Source organism: Amblyraja radiata, chromosome 4 (assembly GCF_010909765.2).
Source record: "Amblyraja radiata isolate CabotCenter1 chromosome 4, sAmbRad1.1.pri, whole genome shotgun sequence".
In the NCBI taxonomy this organism is placed as follows: Eukaryota; Metazoa; Chordata; class Chondrichthyes; order Rajiformes; family Rajidae; genus Amblyraja; species Amblyraja radiata.
This window is the reverse complement of record NC_045959.1, coordinates 73,437,291-73,464,506: the sequence shown is the minus strand read 5'-3', so window position 1 is coordinate 73,464,506 and position 27,216 is coordinate 73,437,291. Positions and strand designations below refer to the sequence as shown.

At 39.3% G+C, this 27,216-nt stretch overlaps 1 protein-coding gene across 1 annotated transcript in view; it reads right to left on the bottom strand.

Annotated features, from left to right (window-relative positions):
* Nucleotides 1-27,216, bottom strand: part of rp1 (RP1 axonemal microtubule associated) — a gene marked incomplete at its 3' end in the record, with an annotated part of 207,287 nt that overhangs the window by 174,385 nt on the left and 5,686 nt on the right. Inside the window, exons 2-3 of the mRNA XM_033020391.1 lie at nt 19,812-20,471; nt 13,301-13,472 (exon numbers count right to left, since the gene is read on the bottom strand). Of these exons, the coding sequence (XP_032876282.1) occupies nt 13,301-13,472; nt 19,812-20,453 (814 nt within the window). The remainder of the gene's footprint in view (nt 1-13,300; nt 13,473-19,811; nt 20,472-27,216) is intronic.

Genomic DNA, 27,216 nt, shown 5'->3' with positions numbered 1-27,216 from the left:
TCAAATATGCTTCCAACTTTGCCTTGTATGTCCTTTGAAATACTACTCCCACTCAGTCACTCAGTACAACTTTCATCTCCATTTCCATAAGATCAGGCAATACAACTTCAAATTTCATCAAACAAATGTTTTAGGTATTCACCGACATATCTAACACTGTTGAATCCAAAATTGCTTACAATTCTAGGATCACCCTGGTAAGCAAACATAACTCTTTGTCCACTGTAAACCCATTGCATTGCCTCCTCAATCTTCACCTCCAACAACTATGCAAAGATTAATGCCAAAACTGACACCATCCATTGCTCTTCATCTGAGGCTCAACAAAATGGTTTCCAGATTTTGCATGGTAATTCCATTGGGGTGAACTTCTGAGCCCATATCTTCCCCATCTGAAAGACTGCCTATTTCCACAGCTGCTAAAATCATAATCCTTATTTTTGTTATTTTCAGTCACAATTCTTCCAAATTCCCACTGACACACTTTCCACTTAGATGCTCACCAAACTTGAGCTAATCTAAACAGTTTCAGACACCATTCTTTGATCATTTACCTGTCACCCCTGATTTCAGGGAATAACACAATCTCATTCAGGGAAAAAAAAGCTTTTTTTTTGGCTTTCAAATCTAACAGAAATCTTTACCATTTCACCCTATTAACTTCCTTTCACTGAAGTATTTTACATTTCTCCTATTGTGGGTCTTTCCACATTTCTGACTTTAACTGCTCCACCATTGGTACCTTTTAGTTTCAAGGATTCTAACCTCATGAATCAACCGTTGTACTTGTTTTGACTACTAGTCCTAATGTGTTCATATGTAGACTGTTATCACACAAGTACTTATGTGATGTACTTGCTGTTTCTCAAGTTCTCTCATTTTTAAATATTCAGTTAGCTTGGCTATGGAATTACTATCATTTCCCTTATTTTTTAGGGTGATGCATTATTTGTGCAGTTTGTGCTTCTTTTCCGCTAATAGCTGCAATTTAAGTAAAGCTCAAGTCATTTAATGGATGGTTATGTTCAAGATTTCCACATGAACAATGGTATCTAAGTGAAAGAAACATTTACAGGAGCTGCAATTGACAAAATAAATGAGGTAATGTTCCTCTCATCTCAGATGGGGCAGACTCTCAACTAATATCTACTACGGATCCCCTGTCTCCATCACAGGGACAAATGATCTACTAATGTGTATTGCAAACCCACTGATTTCCACAGCTACCTTGACTAAACCTCCTCCCATCCGGAATCTCATGCTCTGTCTGCCAGGGCCAAATGTACCATCAGCTTGCAAAGCATTTTAACTCCCCTTCCCATTCCTATATCGACCTTTCTGCCCCAGGCCTCCTGCGTTGCTTGAGTGAAGGCATACACAAACTGGAAAAACATTTCACTTGGGTAGCTTACAATCTAATAGTATGAACATTGGAGGGAAGAAGGTTCTCCACCCAAAAACATCAACCATCCCTTCTCTCCGGAGATGCTGCCTGTCCCGCTGAGTTACTCCAGCATTTTGTGTCTATCTTCAGTATGAACATTGAACTCTCCAATTTCAAGTAATATTCCCTACCACTCCTCCCATTCCCCTGTACACTCAACCCTGATGTGTATAGCATCTCCCACCACTCCAGTCACCTGCTCCCTTCCCTTCCTGTAAATTTATATCTTCCACATTTCCCTTCTATCCGCTCCTTCCCCAACAATTGTGGCCTTCCACTCATATCCCTCCTTCTGGCTGTATATTTCACTCTATTTTCTTTCTTTATCCAACAGTTTCTTCTCCTTTTGCCTTTGTCGCTTATTCTATCCATTTGCCAATCACCTCCCCCCATTCATCAGTATCCACCTATTATATTATTGTCCCAGTCCCACATCTTTTCCAGGTTCCTCTTTCCTACTCCAATCAGTCTGAAGAAGGGTCCCAGCCCAAAAGGGCGTCTGTCCATTCCCTCTACAGTTGCTGCCTCCAAATGCTTACTTTAGAGGAAGTCTAAAGTAAAGGTTTGACCGAAAATATCAATTGTCCATTTTCCTCCACAGGGCGGTCACGGTGATGCAGAGGTTGAGTTGCTGCCACCAGAGACCCGGATTCGATCCCGACTAAGGGTGCTGTCTGCACGGATTTGTACGTTCTCCCCGTGAACTGCATGGGTTTTCTCCGAGTTTCCTCCCACACTCCAAAGACGTGCAGGTTTGTAGGCTGATTGGCTTGGTAAATGTAAAATTGTCCCTAGTAGGTGTAGGATAGTATTAATGTGCAGGGAACGCTGGTCAGCACAGACCCGGTGGGCCGAAGGGCCTGTTTCCGCACTGTATTTCTAAACTAAACTAAATTAAACTAAAACATGCTCCATTACCACTGATTTCATCAACTGTTTGTGTTTTTGGACAGGATCCAGCATCAGCTATTTCTTCAGGAGTCTGGTGTCAGGTACACAAATGAAATGGCTTCTCCATCAGAGTCAACTAAATGTGTTTAGTACCTCAGTGTTGTCGATGTTGGCTTTGGATGTGATTCTGACATTCATCTGCTTATCCTGTCAATGGATTTGAATGATTTTGCAGAGACAGCTGTGGTGGAATATCTCCAGTATTTTAAGATACTTGCTGTAGATGGTCCATGAAATATCATGGACGGCAGGGATCATTGCTGCCTTGTAGACCATGGCCTTTGTGCCAGCGCTGAGATTTTAATCTATCAGCAAACCTTTCCTCAGACCGCCAAGTGTTAATTTCATCATCAACATCTGCCCTTGTTGCAGTATGGCAGATGACAACGGTCCACATTTTCCCGAGGTTTACTATTCACCTTAATTGACAACAGCCGCATGTTACACAGGCAGCAATCGTTTGGTATGGAGCATTGATTCTCTGTGTATGAAATGTGAGGCTTATTCTCTCCTGTGCTTTAGTGAATAAATCCATAATGTCTTGAATCTAGGCTTCTAGGGGATGTTTAAGTTAGCATGGCAGGTGCTGCTCAATGAAAGAGAGTTGGTTCCAGAGTGGAATGACATGGGTCAATAATCTCCTATATGTCTTGTAGATCAGTGGGACTCAACCAGTTATAGATGAGGTGCAGTGTTGCAGCAAGAACATCTGATAAGGCCTTGTGAATTATGAAGGCCTTCCTTGACACCAGTGTGTGCTGTTATTGGTTTACTATGTATCCACTGGTTAAGATTAAGGCGTACAAGCCATCATGAAGCAGACACAATATAGAGACAGGTTTGTGCAGGCAGCCACATTTGGGAAGGCTGTCCCTAATTCTTTACTAACAAAGTCAAAGGCTTTTATGTAGTCAAGAAAATCTTTGTACAGTGATTTTGTGCTGCTCTGTGTATTATTCTAGGAGTTGACATGGGGAGAAGAGAATGTCCAATACATCTCTGTGTGGATGGAATCCACATTGCAATTAGGGGAGCAGCTCTTTGGCAACACAAGGAGCAAGTTGAGAAGCAGCCTGATGATGGTGATGTTCCCTGTGTCAGATAGTCAGATTTGTCTCCTTTCTTGAAGAAGGTTCACATATTTTGTGAAATTAAGGAATGTCAGTGTATGAACAGTATGAATAAGTTTATTGACCAAGTATGCACACATACAAGGAATTTGCCTTGCTGCTCCACTCTCAAGTGACAACACGACATACAGTAACAATTAAGAATGACACTTAACATTATACATTAATAATAAAACATTATAGTTTAAACATGTGAACGAAATACAATTTCAGAGCAAAATTTCAGATCAAACAAATTTAGATCTTATTTGTGGCACTCTGAACCAAAGTTGCAAATAAATCAATCAAGTTTTACTAATTCTAAGAGTTTACATTTACAAATAAGTAGCTTTGAATAGTGTAATGAACAAAATTAGCATTTTGAGACCCTCAGTTTAATTTTGGAGATACAACTTAAAATACAATTCAATTATTAATACAAAATAATCGGCACTCCTGTTTGGAAACTGAAAAATATTGTCCACAATGTCAAATTATAACAACAATTCACATTTTGTTTAAAGGGCTTAACTTGCTCATGAGCTAATAAAACTTGATATTTGAAGTAATTATTTTCATGTATTTTGGGTTTCTAAAGGCTGAACTTCATTTTGGCAGCATCCCAGTACAGCATTTCTTTTTCCTACGTTCCATTGATAAGTACAACAATATTTCCAACTATAAAAATTCATTTCCTTCACATGAATCACTCAATCTTTTCTTTTATTTGATGTGTTTGAATGGATTGGTTTGTGACTGTCACAAAATTGTTCTTTCTCAGAATTCATTGCTACATCATTTCTGTTGACATTCTCCGAAGGCATGACTAAATGTCGAATGTCATTTTCCAATAAAGGAATCGTAATATTATTATTGGCTGTGCTCATTCTTCCACCAAGAAGGTATGGATCAGTCTGTCTACTTGAAGTATCTTCCACGTCCTGTGCTTGGACTAACAAGCCGTTAATTCTTTCTTTGATGGCTTTCATATTATTTTGCATCTCTTCTTTCATGAACCATTGTTTTACTATGTTTTTTATATACTTTTTCTTAGCCTCAAAAATGACATTGGAAAGAAGGGGTTTGAATTCTGTGTTGTCTGTGTGCAAAAGTGGTTTTAATAGTTTATTATCAGCTGCCAAATATTTTGCATTAAGACTCAATTTAACTCCACTAATGTCATTATGAATACTTGGAGTTTTAAACCACTTGTGCATGTCACTGATAATGCTATCAATTAATCCTGTGCAGGTTCTACTTTCTGTCAGTAAGCCATTGTATTTCCTGAAGGTATAACTATTTTCTGCATTATCTAGAGAAGGTGCCCATTGATTTTCTGGATCTGACTGTTTCTGATATACAAACCTTCTGCTTTCCTCATTGCTTGATTCGATGATAGCAGTCAAAATTGGGCAGTTTTGGCCACATAGCAAATGAAACTTATCCAGAGAGTCTGGATTTTGAATGTTTCTGTTTCTGCTGGCAACGTCTACAGGTCCCTGCCTCGCAATTGTCCCATCAGGTAATGGCTGCGCCAGAGGACTAACTTTGTTATCAAACATATGAAATCCCACTGATGTAAAAGGTAAATCACAGTCATCAACGGAAGTCAATTGTGCAGAGTGAACAAACGTTCTAGCTAATTGTTTTCCACTTTCTTTCTTTACAGTAAGATTTGAACCACTATATGCAAGGCCTTGCTTACTTTTAAGACTGATTTGGTCTGAAAATGGTTCTGAATCACTTGCATGAGGCATGCTGAAATAATTGCATGTGGTACCTGGTTTTACTATTTCCTCAATTTCTGAGGATGACAGCTCAGACAGTGGAGGAGCTAAATGTACAGCACTGACATGTTGGTGTGCAGTATCGTCACTTGTGGTGTCAACTGATGTTGCGTCCAGTGTTCCATACATTCCAAGATTTAAAGGTGGAGACTTCCTTATTAAGTGGTTTTCTTTGAGTAGCCATCTCCCTTTCTCAATCAACACTCCTTCTTCTTCAGAGTGTGAATTGGTGTTTTGGGAGCTTTTAAATGTTTGGCCCTTTTCTAGGCCAGAAGTATTTAATGGTTCGTTTTTAACACTACAAGTTATTCCAACCCTTGATTTGTCATTACACGATGGAGATTGGTCACAAGTATGGTGTTTTGATCCGACGTGCAATTTGCCATAGAGTTTCTCTGTGGCTTTTCTAACAAAGTTTGCAGAGAAATGCTTTGATTTTTCAAAGGTATCTTCCTCTCCCTCGGTGGTCATTTCATTTGAAGCCTGCGAATTGTAATCACTTGCAATACTGTTAATACTTGTTTGGTCTCCTTCAGATAAATCGTATGTCTGCTGCCTTTGTAAAGATTGTTTGACATCATGATTTGATGGTACAGAAGGGCATCTGCAAGGCAGTAATTCCATGTTTTCAGCTTTACCTTCAAAATATAAGTTCTCAGAGGTTTTGTTTGCCTGCTGCTTACCTTCAGGTTTATTTTCAATTTCACTGTTAAACAATACAAAAACAGATGCTGGCAACTTTCTAACATGTATTTCACTACTGTTATTTTTTCCCATATGATCCCCCTGACAAAAGTTATTTCCGTGTTTTGGTTCAGACTTAGCATTTGCCAAAAGCGACTCATGATCCATAAACTTTGGAAGAGAGATCTTAGTTTGTGGATGCATTGTATCCAAAACTGCTAACATTTCATCTGGACTGGCTGTGACGTTGCCATATGTAAACTGATCATTAGCTTCAATAGCTCTCGGGCATGCTGGGTCTCCATTTTCATTATTTTGCATTTTGTTGCCAATTACTTCCCGGTATTCAATAATAGCCTCTGTCTTCAGAAGCTCATGTTGTTGTAAAATTGTAACTTTTTTCTCACTCCATTCCGTGTTCTTTGCCATAGTGTTTTCAAGGGTACTTTCGTTTTGACAAATGGAGTCACTTGTTAGTTGATCTTCTAAAATGTGTGCAGAAATTAAATTGTCTTTAAAACTGAGTACCCCAAAGTCTTTGCTGCCTATTTCTTTCACAGCTTCATTTATGCCTTCTTCATTTGGATGGGTACTAACATTCATGTTAACTTCACTCCTTGTTTCATTTGCACACAGCTGCTCAATTACATTGAGTATATCAAGATCATTTTCCTTGTCAAAAAAACAGCTTAACTGTGGAGGACTAGATAAAGCAGAGTGTTTATCAGCAGAAGTTTCAGTCTGTAGAGGACATTCATTTTTTGGATCATTGCAATAGACATAGGTTGATTCTTCTTTGGTTGACTCTTCATTTGTCCGCAACTTTACTAATTGTGAGACACACTTCTGCAGTTCTGAAATGTGTTGTTTTGAATCATTAGTTTTCTGAAAGTTGACAACATTCCTTACCAATTCTAAGAATGTTAACACCTCAGAACAACTACAATTAGCCATCAGTGCAGACTCAGCGTCAGGTGGGACTGATATATTTAGGTTGATAATTGCTAACCAGGCAAGGAGGACCTTTGAAGATGTGCTCAGTGTGGTGGCAAGATTCTCCAACACATCTGGCATTCCATAAGTTTTCTCTGGATGTAATTTCTGTCCATGATGGGAAATATTCTTGAATTTATCTACTGTTGACTGAAGCATGCATAACACCTGCCTTAGGTCCTGTTCTTCAATGGAGTTTCCATCATCAGCTGTTTCGGAAAGTACTCCAGTATCAACTTGAATTGCAATCTCATTAGTTTCTTTTTTTAATTCACTGATATTACTTTCCATTTTGATCACTTCTGTAACAGATTGGCACCCACTCTCATTTGAGATGGGTGCATGTTTAATTTCTCGCTCAACAACATCCAGTTGGCTTTGCAATAAATAATCATGCCTGCAGTCTTCTGGCACTTTGTGCATTTTTCTCACATTGCAAATAATTGTCTCCACTATTTGTTTAAATTTGTGTTTCATTGTATCATTTGTTTCAGTTCCATTTCTTTCAAATTGATCAATGGTCTCAGAATTGTTATCACACAAGTTATTTGTTTCTTTTATAATGTTACTTGTTGAATTATTGTTCGCCCTTTCCTTGGCAAATAATGTTGATGGGGAAGAGCCAAGATTTTTTTCATAGTGCATTAAATCGGAAGTGGGTGATATGCTTCTTACCATATTTTGCTCCAAATTTTGACTTGAGGGAATATCCATCTTACGTAATTCCTGATTTTGCTTTATTAATGTAGAAAAAAGCACTGTATTTTGAGCATCCTCTTTGAGATCTTTAACTGCAGGTATATTAAGTATTTTGCTGCTGCTCTTCGCCACATGTTTCCATTTTTTCCTAATAGGCTTAAAAGAACATAGCTGGATGGCACTTTCATTTGAACTACCATTAGCTCTTGCAATTTGCAAATCTACAGTTAAAGTAGATTCAGAATCAAATTTTATCATGGGTGAGGGATTCAACTTAAATGCATCCTTGGTTGTAATTGAATTGCACTGATCTTCCTCAGGGCATTGATTTAATTGTTTTGTGTAGGATATCAATAAAGTGGTATCTTCATGCTTAGAAATAATATCTTGGAAAATGTTGGTTGTAAATACCTTTTCTGGCATGAAGGATGTTACATTGCTGCTGCAGATGGTGATAAAATGTTGATCTTCCATTCCTTTTTGTCTATTTTCAGGTGACTCTGGACTATTAATTATTTTATCGGATGAACAAGCTACTGGTACTTGAGACGGATTACAGTTAATTATTTCTTTAGCAGAAATCAAGTCAGTTAAGTAATGAGATATAGAACCATCATAACCACTTCCAATGCAAAATGTCTCTTTGCTTTCAACAGACATCTCAATAGTATTACTTTCAATACTTTCACATTCAATTGTCATGTCAATTACTTCTGCCAGCTCATGTCCACCATTAGGAATGGTACAATTATCACTGAAAACGTCATTATTGTCATGTCGGCATAATAATTGGGATGGTGGTGAACTACTGTCATATTCTGGGTGTAAATTTGTATTCCCACTTGAATCTTTTCTGGAGTTTTGCTTGTCCAAATCAGAGATAGCACGGCTTGAATCTTCAATTTTGCAAAAGACCCCTTCATCATTTGAATATGATGAATCATTTGAATCTGCATTCATTGGCAATTTTACCTCATTATCAATTTCAGTGCAGTTTTGATACCTCGCATTAGAATTTAGTAAACACATTGAAAGGCTGCTAACATTTTTCAAGAATATAGACATTCGGGCCTCACATAATCCAGAACTGTATGTACAACTGATGTTTCCATCTTTTATTTGCTTCCTTTCTGTGGACGTGTGTGAATAGATCACTCCAGTGGACAAGGTACTTGTTTCATGATAAACTGGCATGGATGCTCTAGAATATTGAAATGATGCACTCATTGGTCTTCTATCTATTTTTCTCTGCTTTGACATAGTATATGTTGGATCTCCTGAAGAAGATCTCGAGTATAACCTTTCAAAATTAATTTCCGAATCAACACATCTGTTTCTTACCAAATATTCTGATAAATCATTTGCTCCACTTGTTCTTTTATTGACAGAGTTGGTCATTTTTGGTGCATCTAAGTGACCATCAAAGAATTGTTGTGAAGATCTTGATGAAGAGTCCTTCCCAACAAAAGAGGTACTTTTCTCTTGGATTGTTTTCTCTTTTCTTTGAGTATTTACATTAATCTTTGCAGATAAATCATCAGAAGCTGCATCTCTAATTATTTTAAAAGTTGTTTTTTCAATAGGTATTGAAAAAAGTTCATTATTATGCTTCATGCCGAACTCTCTAAATCCTGTTTCCTCTTGATTTGGAAACTGAATTATCTTTCCACTATTTTGAGTGTCACACTTTGCAGTTAAGCTTTTGCCAGAAACTACACCCTGCTTTACCGATCTAAATCTGGGATTTCCTTTATAAAGAAAGGGTTCTACTGCTGATTCAAGATGTTCTTCAGTGTTTGAAAATTTGTTTTGCCAGATGTCATAATTTCCCTTTTTCTCAATTTCTACATCTATTGAGAATGTTGGTGCTGTACAAGGATCATCAAACACTTCCTCAGTACCCAGGTTTTCAAATTGCATTCTTTCAGATTGATAATGAGACTGCGCATGAACAAAGTCCCTTGTATTCACAGTAGATTCCAGATTTGAATTGCAGCCATTACTTTTTTCGTCATGTACACCAGAGGCACTAATTGTGGTTGTCCATTCTATTATCTCTTCCTCCTTTATGCAAAGGTGCACTTTCATTTCTACTGTCACACTGCCATCTTCATTGACATAAATAGACTTCTCAATGTCATCTTCTGATGGCATTGCTGAGTTATCTTCCCTTGCACAGATACAATTCTCGCAGGACCTTGGTTCATCTTTGCTCACAGAAAAACTAGCTCCAAAAGAGTTGTTTCTGTCATTTATGCTTAATATATCAGATGGTGTGGAATAAGCCTGAGGCCTTGAACTAGAAGGAGATACAGAGTTAATCATCCACTGTCTTCTTCCTGACTTATTCTTATCTATAGACATAGGAGTTGAAGTAAAGATGATGAAGGTGATCCGAGTGCCAAATCACATCAGAGGAAGGTGGAAAAGAAATAGGAAAAGCAGGGAAACAGAAAAGGTAAAAAATAATAAGAAATGCCAGCAAAGGAAGTAATGTAACAAAAATATAACATTGATATAACAATTTACTGTTTAAATGAAAAACATAAAGCATAACAGAAGACAGAATGTCAGAATATGGATTGATTTTATTAAATTTACAGAAAACTAGATGATGGTGAATCAATATCAATTAAGATTCCATTTTCACATGTAAAGTTATATAGAACATCAAACACAGGAACAAGTCCTTCAGCCCACAATGTCTGTACCAAACATAAAACCAAGACCAACCCTTATTTGCCTAAAAAGAATCTATATCACTGCAAATCCATTCAAAAGTATCATAAATGCCACTAACGCATCTGCCTCCACCACCACCCCAGGCAACTCATTCCAGGCACTCACTACCCTGCATTAAAATTAAACTTGTCCATTACATCTCTTTAAACATTGCCCCTCTTACCTTAAAGTTATGCCCTCAAGTATATGAGAATTCCATTCTAGGAAATAGGTTCAGACTCACTGCCCTATCTATTTCTCCCATAATTTTATATACTTCTATCAGGTCTCCCCAGAATCTCCGGCATTCAAAAGGAAAGAATGCAAGCCTATCCAACCTCTCCCTGTAGCTAATACCCTCTAATCCATGCACAATTCTGGTAAACCTCCTCTGCACCATTTCCAAAGCCTCCACATTCTTCCTGTAATGGGAAACCAGACCTACTAGTATTTTATTTCATAAACTCTTATTTTTCACTATTTATTGAAAAATAAATTCCTCTAGGATGACAATCTCATCACTTACGCCGCTTAAACATTATTCTGGTCAAGCTCGATTAGAGGGCAATGATACGCAGCTAGGTGGATGGATAAGAGCAGTGAAGAAGAAAGAGAGATGAGTGAGAAGGCAGAAGTAGGAGAGGGAATGTCTAAGGAAGAGCTTTAGAGAACAAGAAAGGAGCAGTCCAGAAGGCAGTGCCAGAAATGCAAAGGATGGAGGGAAGCAAAGTGAGAAGAGTAATTGTAGGGTTGTGGTGAAGAATCGGAATTGAAAGTTGAGGAAGATGGACAGGAAAAGATCGGAGAGGTTGAGGAATATAGGATAGGAGGATGGAGAAAATATGAGGAGTAAAAGAAGGATAAAAAATAAGGGGCATGGACAGAACAATTTGTTTAAAACAAAGAAAGGATGGAAATAAAAAGAACAAAGAGGAGAATGGGAAAAATAACAGGGAGAAACACAAGGAGGGAGAGAAGAAGGGAGATAGAACAAAGAGGGCTGGATGACCACCAGAGAGCAGAACAAGGCAGGGGAGGAAGAGTACAGGGGAGCATTGTAAGAGCTTTGGGCATGAAGTCTGGTCGATAGCGCTTTGTTTCCTAAAATGGGAGGGGTCTCGCTCGGATGTGGGGCCTTGGGTTTGGTTACAATACGAATCTGAAATCGGCGCTATCATAAGATGCTAAGATCATGTGATAGGAGCAGATCAAGGCCATTCAGACGATCAAGTCTCTTCCGCCATTCAATCATGGCTGAGCTATTGGCCAGGCTGTGGAGACGCTTTTTTTCAGCGATTCGTTTCTGTGATTTTTCGGAGGGGTTCACCAACAGACTGGATCGCGATGAGGGAGAGGGAGAGGGAGAGGGTGAGGGAGAGGGAGAGGGAGAGGGAGAGGGAGAGGGAGAGGGAGAGGGAGAGGGAGAGGGAGAGGGAGAGAGAGAGAGAGAGAGAGAGAGAGAGAGAGAGGTGTGCAGCTTAGATGGCGCTGCTGTAGATGGGCCCCACGCATACCGAGATACATATAGTGTTTGTTCTCTCTCTTGCCAATAAAATTGATTTTAACTTAACGGATGCGTGAGCCTTTTTCTGTTCTATCAGTCAGATCCTTGAAACTGTTCCCTTGCAACAGGGGGAAGCAATAAATAAGTGGGGGACGAAAGAGGATGGATGAAAGAAAACAGAAGAGACAAATAGACAGAAGAAACAACTGGAAGAGGAATGAAAGGTAATGGGGGAGCACTGTGAGGGTAAAGAAACATGAACTGAGAAGCACAGAAGGAAACATGGGTCAGGACAGAGTAAAATGCAGAAAGAATGAAAGAAAGAAGGCAGCAGAGTGAGGAGAAAACATGAAAAGATACAAAATCAGGACACAAGAGACTGCATATGCTGGAGTCTTGAGAAAAAAAACAAAGTGTGGAGGAACTCAGCAGGTCTGGCAGCATCTGTGGTGGGAATCAGGTGTAGAGTGGAGTGGGCTGTTGAACTTGGGTTGAGAAGTTGAGAAAAGAGTAAGGACAAGGGTCTCGACCCAAAACATCACCCATTTCTTCTCTCCAGAGATGATGCCTGTCCTGCTGTATTACTCCAGCTTTTTGTGTCTATCTAAGGATAAGATGGATTTGCCTCATAGTGGAAATTATGTACTGCAGACTAGTTCTCAATCAATGGGATTTTGTTTGCTGACTTCTCTTGAATACGAGTCATGTATGAATTGTTCTTCAAAGACAGGATATATACTTAGTTTCTTTTAATGTGCCTAGCATTTTTGTGAGATCCAGGTCTTCCACATTTTGCAGAATAATTTTCATCACAATGTTCCATAAGTTCTTTGGGGCAGCACGGTGATACAGTGGTAGAGTTGCTGCCTTACAGTAACACACAGGTTTGATCCTGACTACGGGTGCTGGATGTACGGAGTTTGTATGTTCTCCCTGTGATCACATGGGTTTTCTCTGGGTGCTCTAGTTTCCTCCTACACTCCAAAGACGTTCAGGTTTGTAGGTTAATTGGCTTCTATAAATTGTCCATAGTGTGTAGGATAGTGCTAGTGTACGGGGTGATTGCTGGTCGACGTGAACTCAGTGGGCCAAAAGGCCTGTTTTCATCCTGTGTCTCTAAACTAAAACTAAACTAAACTTAAATCTGTCACTTTCCACAAAGCAGGATCTCTTTTCCATCATGATATTACAGTTTCTAGCATTAACTTCATAGTATCACCTGCAATACCATGAGATTATGTTAATTATTTCTCCTGACAGACCTCATTGATGATGAGATTTGTAGGAACTCCTACTCTTCTGATGGCAGAAATTAACATTATGTTGATTAGGAGAGAAAAATGAAATAGAAAAAATATTATAGCCAACGCTAATCTATTGTTTAATTAGTAATAGTCAAGAAACTTACGGAGTCTGGTGTCTATTTTGCTCACAATATTGGGATGAACACGATTTGCCATAGGTGGTAATCTATTGGGGAGGACCAATCTTGAAATATCATATTTTCTCGGCTTATATGCCTCTCGACCAGCAGCAACCACAGCATCTAATACATTCTTCACCGGATAGAGGGTTTCAAGCTGAAACAATCAAAGCAGAAGCAATTCAACACATGTTAATACAAGAATATAATGGTATGAGAACTATAAGATAATAAATAACATTTACCTTGATTCAGCCAGTGCAATAGAGAAGGTAAAATATATAATTTTTGTTGCAAAGACTTTTTTTAGCTCTAGAATCTCACAGAGCCAGCTCATCTTCCATTGTTATCGCAACTCTTATTTTCATCATCCCCCCCCCACCCCTCCCCAGAATGTATTTGTCTAATGCCCACTCCCATACCAATGTAACTCCCTTAACCTCAAACTAAACTCATCTGGAGTAAGCCATCTTTCCATTTTTGGCAGCAGACTTCAATGTGTAAGTCCCAGTGCTGTCCTCTCTACCTACAAATTACCTTCCAATATAGAGACCTTGTATGTTCATCTACAAGAATGATATTTGCTAGGCCATTCAAGCTCCGCCATTTTGTTCTTGTCCAGCAATGCATCTGCCACAGATACTTTGCCAAAGCCTGCCAAACCTTTTTCAAATAGATTTTTACCTCCTCAATACCAGTGCTACACAAACAAGAATCAAACTGCTAAATGTTTGATTAGAGGATCAAGTTCTGATTGTTAACATTTCTAGGTAGATGAACTCCACTATGACCAATGTGTATGGAATAAGTCATATTTATTAGGCATATATTTTTGCATATTTAGAGCTCCTCAGAAAGAAAACAGGACACAATTCAAATATTGGATGCTGAGCCAACATGGGAAGGTGAATGCAATAATCATGGCCACATTTAGTGACCTTCTCGACAGCAGGATACATTAGATCATAAGATTATGTGATAGGAGCAGAATTAGGCCATTCGGCCCATCAAGTCTACTCAATGATGGCTGATCTATGTCTCCCTCCTAACTCCATTCTCCTGCCATCGCCCCATAACCTCCGATACCTGTACTGATCAAGTATCTATCTATCTCTGCCTTAAAAGTATCCACTGACTTTGCCTCGACAGCCTTCTGTGGCAAAGAATTCCACAGATTCAGCACCATTAAACAGACTCTTTTGGCCTTGAATGCCATCTCTCCAGCTACTGAATCCGTGCAGTCACAGATCTCACTCCAAGATGGCAATTTGCTTATTTCAAAGAGAAAAGAGTGCACAGCAGCTAAAAATGAAGTGACTTGATTAACCCATGACCAGATTCCAGTTCCTGGTTTTGGTGAAATGGGGAATTCTTTGCTCAGCACCAAAACCCTTCATCCCTGGGGTATCAATGCATGCATGCATGCAATTTAAAAAACAAAGCATTATTTTGTCACTAGGAACTTTCACAGGCTACTTACACCCACTGACAATAACAGATTGCAAACATTTTCTGCATTATCATAGTGAGATTTCCAGAGAAGCACATTTTATCAAGTAGAATAGGAGGAACAAACTGAGGACACCATACGGCTGCTACACTGAAATGGTAACCAAATAAGCATCCCCACATGCTGGCAGAAATGATGAACACTATTCCTGTGGTCACCTATAATGAGAGGCCAGGTGCATCTTGAAGACTGCTGATGAGTATCTTTCTGCATAGGGGGCAGCACAGTGGCATAATGGTAGAGCTGCTGCCTTACATCGCCAGAGATAAGTTAAATCCTGACTATGGTTCTATCTGTACAGAGTTTGTATGTTCTTGCCATGTTCAAATGGGTTTTCTCCAGTTACCACCCACATTCCAAAGACATAAATGTTTGTAAGTTAATTGGCTTTTGTAAATTGCCCCTTGTGTGCAGGATGTAAAACTGGGATAACATAGAACTAGTGTACAGGTTGGTCAGTGCAGATTCGATGGGCCTGTTTCCATGCTGTATCTCTCAAGAGCGGAACTCGCTACCAAAACATGGAGGGGCCAGGGGATACAATTTTTGGAGGCCACGCGCGCATGCGCACACACACACACACACACACACGCGCGAGGCTTCGGAGGCTCAATCGAGCACCAAATGCAGCTCAACTCTGCCTGTCTCACCGGGTTAACTGGGGCCAAGGAAAGAGCGTTCACGTCGCGGCCCTGTTTCAACCAATCTTTCCACCACCACGCACAAGAAGCACAAGAAGCGCAAGACAGACACCATTGTGCAGATGCCGAGAAGTGTGTTCAGCTCTGGCTGAACAACTTCTATTCTTGTGTGTGGACTCGATAAGAAGAAGAAGACCGGGTTAACTACAGCCCTGTCTGGACTGACGTGACACCAGTGCTGCTTCTCCGCGCTGGCCATATTTCCCGCAAGTCCAGGCAGGTTAACCTGGCGGGACAGGCAGAGTTGAGCTGGGTTTAGTGCTGTTTCACTGCGCCAGCTGTGGGCCTGGAGGCACAGCTCGCGTCTGTCTGCTCTGGCCACCCATGGGGTTGAGGGGGGGGGGGGGGGTGGGCACTCGGGACAGCGCCGGAGACCCGGCTGGGATCGATCCTGCCTGCAGATGAGGCGCAGGTCTGTGCCACGTCTCCCTCCTCCAATTATCGCGCCCTCGATCATCAGTCCCACCCCATTGCCTCGCGGAAAGCGGAGATTTTAAAATTGGGATCACAAAAACTTGGGGGGGGGGGGGGTGTCCCCCACCTCACAAAACATGGGGGGGACGTGTCCCCTCTGGACCCCCATGGGTTTTCCGCCTCTGGTATCTCTAAACTAAACTAAAAATCACTGAGGATGAATTAACTGCTTGGAAGGAGCTAAACTACTATTGCATGCAGCTACATAGGTCAAGAGAGACATGCAGACTGAAGATACTCAACAGAACTGAGATATGTAACTCCAGTAAGATAAGCTAGGCAATACATTTGTCTGCAGAAACAATAAACTACGGGCACTGGTTTACAAAGAAAAGACACAAAGTGCTGGACTAACTCAATTGGTCAGGCAGCAACACAAGAGAGCATGGATAGGTGACATTTCGGGTCTGGATCCAAAGAAGGGACTCGACCTGAAACGTTACCTATCTATGCCCTCCAGAGATGCTACATAACCATATAACCATATAACAATTACAGCACGGAAACAGGCCATCTCGGCCCTACAAGTCCACGCCGAACAATTTTTTTCCCATTAGTCCCACCAGCCTGCACTCATACCATAACCCTCCATTCCCTTCTCATCCATATGCCTATCCAATTTATTCTTAAATGATACCAACGAACCTGCCGCCACCACTTCCACTGGAAGCTCATTCCACACCGCTACCACTCTCTGAGTAAAGAAGTTCCCCCTCATGTTACCCCTAAACTTCTGTCCCTTAATTCTGAAGTCATGTCCTCTTGTTTGAATCTTCCCTATTCTCAAAGGGAAAAGCTTGATCACATCAACTCTGTCTATCCCTCTCATCATTTTAAAGACCTCTATCAAGTCCCCCCTTAACCTTCTGCGCTCCAGAGAATAAAGACCTAACTTATTCAACCTATCTCTGTAACTTAGTTGTTGAAACCCAGGCAACATTCTAGTAAATCTCCTCTGTACTCTCTCTATTTTGTTGACATCCTTCCTATAATTGGGCGACCAAAATTGTACACCATACTCCAGATTTGGTCTCACCAATGCCTTGTACAATTTTAACATTACATCCCAGCTTCTATACTCAATGCTCTGATTTATAAAGGCTAGCATACCAAAAGCTTTCTTTACCACCCTATCTATATGAGATTCCACCTTCAAGGAACTATGCACGGTTATTCCCAGATCCCTCTGTTCAACTGTATTCTTCAATTCCCTACCATTTATCATGTACGTCCTATTTTGATTTGTCCTGCCAAGGTGTAACACCTTACATTTATCAGCATTAAACTCCATCTGCTAACCTACTAAGTTATTCCAGCACTTTGTGTCAATACATTTGTCTGCCCCTGCTCCTCTCTACACAGGGCAAGATCCTGCCACGGCCAACCTGTGCACCTTTTATGCAGATTCTTGCTGGTCTTCGGTAAGAAATTTGACCTTGGTGGTTTGACACATAAGAAGACCATGTTCAGTGATGCATTTTTAAGGTGGTTGTGGCAATTTTTGCTTTCAATAACTACAGCAGTTGTATGAAGGAGTCAAAACCAAGCTGCAAAACTCGGATCCATTCATCTTAAATATAAAATGAACAACAGTCCAAACATTAATTGCTTTTCCAAACAAATTCTAAGTTGTGACTTGGTATTTTCAAAGTTCACAAGCTCTGGTTCTCATTTTTAGATTATTACCTGTCTTAAACTCCTCAAGCAGTGGGAATAGTTTATTTCAAGCAACCCTGTCAATTCTCCTAACTATGCAATGGAATTCAGAAGAAGGTATTCTGCTAAATCCACAAAAAAAATGGAAGTATTGGAAATCTGCCACAGAGTAGTCAGTTTCCATTTTCAACCTGCATCCATCAGGATGTTTTTAAGGAAAACATCTGGGAAGCGCGGGTATTCATGGAATAAAAAAAAGCCCCAGCTTCCTGAAACCCTTCCATGTGGTTATGAAGAGAGGATGGCATAAATTAAATGGGAAAGACAAGATGACATTCAAATCTGTCACTATACACTGCAGCCTCATAGTAGCTGACTTACTTTGTTACAAATTTAATTTAGAACAGTACATCATAGTAGCAGGCCCTTCAGCCTGCAATGTTTGTGCCAAACATGGTGCTAAGTTAAATCAACCTCCTCTGCCTGCATGTGATTCATATTCCTTCATTCCCTGTATATTCTTGTGCCATTCTAAAAACTTCTAACACACCACTATCATATCTGCGTCCACCCACCCTTCCGTCGAAGAAACAACCCACACGTCTCTTCTAAACATCCCCCCTCTGATATTAAATCTATGCCCTCTAGTATTTGACATTTCCATCCCGGGATAAAGGCTCAGACTGTCTAACCTATCTATGCCTGGGGTGTTTTGTATCTCACAGTTTGAGCATTGTTATTTTTAAAATTCCTACTCCTCTGTTTTCATTCATCTCTTCCCATTTGCATTTATTCGAGACAAATCATCTGCAATCAACGAGACTTCACATCCATCTCACACCTTGCACTAAAAACCTTTGTGCCACTGATTATCTTATTTGTTTAGTTTCTCCAGCCGCTTCAAATATGTTTGATTCGTAAATTTCCACATTTCTGTTGCAGATTCATTGACCTGAAAGGTTAATTCCATTTCACTCTCCATAAATGCTGCCTGACTGCTGAGTATTCCAACGCATCTGACTTTATTTGAGGTCATTTTTACTGTTGAGCCACATTCAAAGCATTAAACAAAAGAAGGAACTGCAGATGCTGGAAAATCGAAGGTACACAAAAATGCCGGAGAAACTCAGCGGGTGCGGCAGCATCTATGGAGCAAAGGAAATAGGCAACGTTTCGGGCCAAAACCCTCCTTCAAACCCTTCTTCTGACTTTGCTTCTTCTGAAGAAGGGTTTTGGCCCGAAACGTTGCCTATTACCTTTGCTCCATAGATGCTGCTGCACCCGCTGAGTTTCTCCAGCATTTTTGTGTACCATTAAACAAATGATGTTTCATATTACATAAACACCATTTATAAAAAGCAAAAGTGCATTATCAAATTAAATATAACTCTTTCATGCTTTTATAGCAACTATATTTTCATTCTGTTTAAGTTGTTTTCTCAAAAGTTACTGTAATAAAATTCAATAAGACCAAATTTATGTTATCCTAATTCACTAATTTGCAATTTTTTAAATAAGTACAAAATGTACAAATCTATTTAATTTGTTGCAAATTTAGGGAAATTAATAATTTGCTTCTCAAAACAATAGATTCCTAAATCAGTATTGCATTAAAATTGGATTTTATTCGCAATTATTTGCAGAAAATTATTTTTTGTTTATTTTTGAAAGTACGTAACTAACTTATGCCTTGTATTTACTGGAAGAGGAGTACTCAAATTTTACTTAACAAATTGCAAATACATGAATGCTAATGGCAGGCATACCATTTGTACACATTCCTCTTAAATTAGACTAAGACTTATAATTTGTTTACTCTCTCAGGAGGCTAAGTAATTGATGTGTAGATTTACAGTACACATTAGCAACATTAGGTCTGGTAGGTATTAGCTGAAAATAGCAATTGGCATTTCCTATTGCTTATGTTTGTAATATTGTACATATTAGAAATTATATTTCTTACTATACGTTTAAATGATGTATTTTGCTTTAATCCTGTTGACTCAATAAAAGATTCAGTATCAATATGTATCACCAAAGGGAATATGTCCGTATTTAATTATTATGATAAAAATTGGTTACTTTAGGTCAATCGGCAAACTCAAAGTACCAACAAATTATTACTTTAGATCTTTATCAATGTGGAGGAACTTACCTTTTTCCCATCTGTACTGTATAGTTGTACCACATTAAAACTCATTAGCTCAGTAATAGAATTTAGTAGTACTTCAAAGTTTCCCGCAGTTTGCTTGTTCATAACTAGATTACGTCTGAAACTAGGATCGCCATTTTTGAAAATGATAAGTTTCTTTGGAATTCCTGTGGATTGTGGTGAATCGTCATAAAATGTTTTGGAAACTTTAATTCTGGACTGTTCTGTAGACGGCTCTCTATGAAATGATTTGCTAATAAACCAGGGATGTTGTTTCCTATTAGCCATCTCAAGGTTAATCGGCTTCACTTTTCTTTGGTCAGAGCAAATGTAAGATTGTCCATCTTTAAGATCTGAAAGACTTCTCACACTATTACCACCGCGGGGCGTGGTAATCCTTCGTACTCCAAATGGCAATGGAATCTTGTTAGACAAATCATCTAATAAAGAATCAAATGTCTTAAAGGTACGACTGTTGATAGCCATCCTAATTCCAGAAAACATTGGGTCTCCACTTTTATAAAAATAAATCTTTTTTGACGTAACAGCATTTGGAATTAGGAAATGATGTGAATATATAGTTTGATCAGTTTTTGAGGCACGGGTCTTTTCTTGTGACTGCCGTAAAGACAGTTGATCAGCCATCTTCAGTTAAACAATGCACTAAAAAATAAAAAATAAATCCATGTGTGAAATATTTACCAAAAAACATGACATTCTTCTTCAGTAATGCATATACATTTTGAAATAAAACAATTGCTTTAACAGGTGATACCAATTTGTCTTGTATTGCATTAAATCCAAAATTTCACATAAGATAATAGGAACCATTACAAGTAATGGTTGCAAATTACATTACATTACAAAACCATTACAAGAACCTTGCAAAAGAACATCATCTTCAAACTCCACATTTAACAAAGTATCCTCACGGCACTACTGTCAACTGCAGCATGGTTTGTATATAAGCAACTTGGGGTTACTAAGCAATAGAGGCACTGATGTACAAAAAAACTGTTTTTTAAATTTGCAGCAATGAAGAGATCATGTAAAAATTAATTCTGTATCAAGAAAAGGAATAGAAACATAGAAAATAGGTGCAGGATTTGGCCATTCAGCTCTGCGAGCCAGTACCGCCATGCAATATGATCACAGCTGATCATCCAAAATCAGTACCCCATTCCTGCTTTTTCCCCATATCCCTTGATTCCTATAGCCCCAAGGGCTAAATCTAAAGCCCCTGTCCCACTGTATGAGGTAATTCACGAGTTCTCCCGAGTTTCCCTGATTCGAACTCGGAGAATTACAGTAATAGCCATTCGTAGGTACTCAGGGACTCTCGTGGACACTCTCCGCACTGTTGAAAAAACAGTGGACCCAGAGATGGAGCATCTTCTCCAGGCTATGACATGGCAGAGAGTTGGAAAGAGGAGCGAAGATGGGAGTGAGATAGCAAGAGAGCGACTACAGGAGTCTGAGCAGACCTCATCCAACTAGTTTTTATTCTATCACGACTTATTTTGGACTTGAAAAGAAGTGCTATCGGATGACGTTGGACGATACTAGGATGCATGAAATTGAGTGTTTCACCTCTAGTGAGGGGGCTTTCCCCTCTACCTGCCAACGGGGACTCAGTGTGGCTAGGAATCACCCTTACTTGGAAGTCAACTGTTTTTCCCTTTTTCTCCATTTTCTTTATTTGGCACATGTTGTCCAGATGTTCAGACCTGCACAGTTCCAAGTTATCTGGAGATTTATGAATGTAAGACAGGATTAGGTAAATTAAATGTCACGTAATACTATCAAATTGGTGTCACTCAATGTAAATGGGATGAATTATCCAGTTAAAAGGAGCAAGGTCCTGGCTAAACTGAAAAAAGAAAAGGCTCAGGTACTATTTTTACAAGAAACCCACCTGCCTCAACAAGAACATGAGAAATTAAAAACTCTTTGGCTTTAGAAATGCATTTTATAGTTCCTATAAAACTAGCCAAAAGAGGGGAGTGGCTATCCTTATCACAAATGCAGTCCAATTCGAATGCCATAAAGAAGTCAGGGACAAAGAGGGAAGGTATGTATTAGTTAAAGGAAAGCTGGAAAACAAAGTTGTGACACTGATCAATGTATATGCCCCCCCAGAAAGTACCAAATGTTTTTTCAAAACTCTGCTTGACATTATTGCTTTAGAGTCTGAAGGTATTTTGATATTGGAGGGGACTTCAAAGTGGTCATGAATCATAATTTGGATACAGCAAGCCTAAAAAAAAACAAGATGCATCTGACTATGTTTATTAACACATCATCAGTGCAGGAAATGGGCCTAATTGATGTTTGGAGAGAACTTCACCCTTTAGAAAGGGACTACACACACTATTCAGTACCTCACTCAGTCTACTCCAGGATTGACTACTTTTTAATGAATACGGGTGAAAGCCACAGGATCACAGAGTGTAAAATCGGGGTGGTAGATGTATCTGATCACAGTGCGATCAGCTTGACAGTACGCCTGAATAATAGAAAAAGAAATACTGTTTGGAGGCTCAATGTGGGTATTTTGAATAATAAGGCAAATGTGGAACAAATAAGGGGAGAGATAAAAAGGTACATAGAAGAGAATGATAACGGGGATGTGGATCCTGTAATACTGTGGGATGCTATGAAGGCAGTTATACGTGGAAAGCTGATCGCCCTGACATCATCACAAAAAAAGGCCCGGCTAGCTACATATGAACATAAAGTAGAAAAATTGAAAGAATTGGAGAAAAAACATAAAAACATACAGGATCAGTTGGCACTAAAACAGATTAAGGAAATAAGGGGGGGGAGATAGATGAGATCCTCAGGGGAGATATGGAAAAAAGGGCAAGATTTGTAAAGCAGACCTATTATGAAGCAGGTCCAAAAGCAACTAGACTCCTGGCCAGACGCCTGCGTAAACAGCAGGCCTCTAATACAATTCATAAAATAAGAGATCCTAAAACCAATCAATTATCACATGAGCCAGATGAGATAGAAAGAATATTTGAAGAATACTATAAGAAACTCTATTCTAAACCACCATCAGCTGACGAAAGGACAATGTGAAGTTTTCTTAACTCACTTGGTGAGACACAAAATAATACCATTACGTCACAATTTACGGTTAAGGAGATGGAAGCTGCAATCAGTAGACTCAAGGCTAGTAAATCACCAGGCAGCGATGGGTTTCCACCAGAATGGTACAAGGCCATTAATAAAGAGCTAACACCTCTGCTCCTGTCTTGCTTTAACTGGACCCTTAAAGAGGGCAGGGCTCCCCCATCATTGAAGGAAGCAATTATTACCATTTTACCCAAGGAAGGCAAAGACAAAGAGCAATGTAAAAATTTCAGGCCTATCTCAATTTTAAATGTAGACTACAAACTATTTACCTCAATCATTTGCAAAAGGCTTGGGACTTTTGTACCAGATCTGATTAATGAAGACCAAACTGGATTTATTAGGGGGCACCAAACACAGGATAATATTAGAAGAACCCTCCACATTGTGGATAATGCTCAAAAAAAGGATACAAATATGGTCCTGGTCAGTTTAGATGCAGAAAAAGCCTTTGATAGTGTTAGTTGAGTATTTTTATATGAAGTATTAAGGAGATTTGGTTTCAATGAAGATGCAATTCGGTGTATTAAAACAATATATCAGGAGCCTACAGCTAGGATTAAGGTGAATGGAAACATATCAAAAAGGATCCAGTTAGAGAGGGGCACAAGACAAGGATGCTGTCTTTCTCCTACTCTCTTCATTTTGTATATTGAACGCTTAGCACAAGCAATAAGGCAGAGAGAAGACCTGCAGGGGGTCAAAATAGGGGGGAAAGAACATATCATTGGTCTTTTCACTGATGATATCATTATTTTTCTTGCATGACCAGATATATACCTCCCAAATCTAATGAACCCATTTGAAACATATGGATACTACTCAGGGTATAAACTGAATATAACAAAAACACAAATTCTTTCATTCAATTATTCTCCATCCCAACAAATCAGAGATGCATATAATCTGAAATGGAATTCAAAATCGATGCAGTATCTTGGTGTAACTATAACCAAAACACTTTCCAACTTGTTTGAAACTAATTATAACAAAATTGAAGAAAATATCAAAAAGGATGTTGAAAGGTGGTCGACCCTTCCTCTAGGCTTCAGTGCCAGAATACAAACGGTAAAAATGAATATCCTACCTAAACTACTATATTTATTCCAATCTCTCCAAATTAATGTTCCCCGAGACAAATTCATAGCCTGGGATAAGATGATCTCTAGATTCATTTGGAATAGCAAAAAACCAGGAATAAAACTAACAACACCAACTACTGAAAAGCAAGGGTGGAATGGCTTTACCAAATCTGAGGAAATACTTTTATGCAGCTCAACTCAGACCTCTGGCTTGTTGGTGTAAACCTGATTATGAATCTCGATGGAAAGAAATGGAAAGGGAGATACAGGGTTACCAGACCCAGATTTTGGTGGGAGACAAATATCTGAGAGGGGCATTGAGACATGCTATGAATCCAATAGTAGCATTTATGTTAGAAATATGGAATGTTATAGTGGAAAAATACAAATTAAAAAGAGGGGTTCACGCATTGAAGTGGTTCGCATATGACTCAAAGTTTAAGCCAGGGATGTATGATTCAAGATTCAAAGAATGGGCACAAAACGGCATAAAGGCAATATATACAGTTTCAGAAAATGGAGAGTTTATGAGCTTCCAAGATTTAAAGTCAAAGTATGGTCTCGAAAACAAAGGTTTTTTTAGATACTTGCAATTAAGAGACTACTTTATAAAAGAGATAAGGCCAGAACTAGAAGAAACTTCAAATAATGTGATCAAGGTGATTGTAGATGCATACGAACAGAAGGTGTCTCGGGTCATCTCTGCTTTCTACCAAGCTCTGGTGGGAAGCAGGGGAGAATCAACGCTCTACATAAAAACAAAATGGGAAGCAGAATTAAAGATTCAAATAACCGAGAGAAGAATGGCATCAAATGTGTGAAACACAATGTTCATCCACAAGCTCACAAGTATGGAGAGAATTTTGCTGGAAGAATCTATCTCGCTTTTTTATAACACCCAAAATAAAAAGCAGACAACTTGCTGTCAACAACACAGTTGGAGGCTGTGTAGGAGTACGGAGGCAGACCACTCGCATATTTTCTGGAACTGTGTAAAGATAAGGTCATACTGGGAAAATGTTAATGCAGTTGTTAGTCTCCCTCAGGTGGTCACGTCAATCAATTCAGCTTGTTTATTTATGTATTGTATTTATTTACCTTTCTTGTACATCAGTGGAGCTGCACACTAAATCTCGTTGCACTGACGTGCAATGACAATAAAAGATATATTATTATTATTATTATTATTATGTTAAAAATATCTTGGGTTACAAAATCCCAAATACCTGCCCTGTGATGTATCTGGGGCATATTAAAGATATTATAAAAAATAGAAGATACATATGTGATTAAAGTTTTGCTTGCGGCAAGTAAGGCCATTACCAGGCAGTGGCTTAATGAAAAAAGTCCAAAACAGGAACAGTGGTTAGAAATTGTGCAGAATATGGAGAAATTGACATATTCCTTGAGAGTCAAGGATAATTCATTTGAGAAGATCTGGGAAAAATGGACCGTTTATTTGAGCCATGACACCAACTAGATAAATGCCGAGCTAGATATGAGAAGATTGTGTTATATAGAACTAGATGGCATGTTTGTGTGAATATTGAAATATCTCCAGATAACAATGTAACTTTTTTTTTATTTGGTAAGTGAACCACACGGTCTTATTCCAATTTTTAAGTTATTTACTTCTTTTTTTCCTCCTATCTACTTTTTTTTAAAATTTTGATTGTTGCTTTTCTTATTTTGTTTTATTTATGGTGATAGTGCTGCACTGGTTTATATATATCTCTGAAAAATCAATAAAAATTTAAGTGAAAAAAAGAAAAAACTTCACGAGCTTACCTTGTTTCCCAAGTAACTGCGTTAGCGTTCCGAGCCGCTAAGAGACGTCCCGAGCTCCGACTTACCCGCTACATACATTCTACGTACTTACCATGAGCTTGATTTTTTTTTAAACTCGGGAGAGCTCTTGAATTACCTCGTACAGTGGGACAGGGGCTTAACTTTCTCTTGAAAACATCCAGTGAATTGGCCTCCACTGCCTTCTGTGGCAGAGAATTCCACAGATTCACAACTCTCTGGGTAAAAACGTGTTTCCTTATCTCAGTCCCAAATGGCCTAATCCTTATTCTTAAACTGTGACCCCTGGTTCTAGACTCCCCCAACATTGGGAACATTTTTCCTGCATCTAGTCTGTTCAAATGTTTCTATAAGATCCCCTCTCACCCTTCTAAATTCCAGTGAATACAAGCCCAATCGACCCATTCTTTCATCGTATGTCAGTCCCGTCTGGCGAACCTATAGCAATAACGTCCTTCCTGAAATTAGGACCAAAATTGCACGCAAAACTCCAGGTGTGGTCTCACCAGGGCAACTGCAATAAGACCTCCTTGGTCCAAAACTCAATCCCTTCGCAATGAAGGTTTTCTTCACTGCCTGCTGACCTGCATGTTTACTTTCAGTGACTGATGTACAAGGACACGAAGGTCTTGTTGCACCTCCCCTTTTCTTAATCTGACACCATTCAGATAATAATCTGCCTTCTTGTTCTTGCCACCAAAGAGGAAAACCTCACATTTATCCACATTATATTGCATCTGCCATGCATCTGCCCACTCACCCAACCTATCCAAGTCTCCCTACAGCCTCAGAGTAGCATCCTCCTCGCAGTTCACACTGCCACCCAGCTTTGTGTCATCCACAAACTTGGAGATGTTACATTTAATACACTTGTCTAAATCGTTAATATATTGTAATAACTGGGGTCCCAGCACTGAGCCTTGTGGCACCCCACTAGTCACTGCCTGCCATTCTGAAAAGAGCCCATTCATTCCTACTCTTTGCTTTCTGTCTGCCAACCAGTTCTCTATCCGTCAATACCCTACCCCCAATATAATGTGCACTAATTTTTGAAAGTCCAGATACATCACATCCACTGGCTCTCCCTTATCCATTCTACTTGTTAAATCCTCAACAAATTCCAAGCATTATTTCCCCTTCATAAATCCATGCAGACTTTGCCGACCCTGGCGGTGCTTTCCAAATGCGCTGCTATTACATCTTTAATAATCGACTCAAGCATCTTCCCCACTACCGATGTAAGGTTAACTGGTCTATAATTGAATGGAACATCTTTAATAATCGACTCAAGCATATTCCACACTACCGACGTAAGGCTAACTCGTCTATAATTGAATGAAGCTCTCTTCTCGTGGCTAGAGAAAAATTAAGCAGTGACTTGG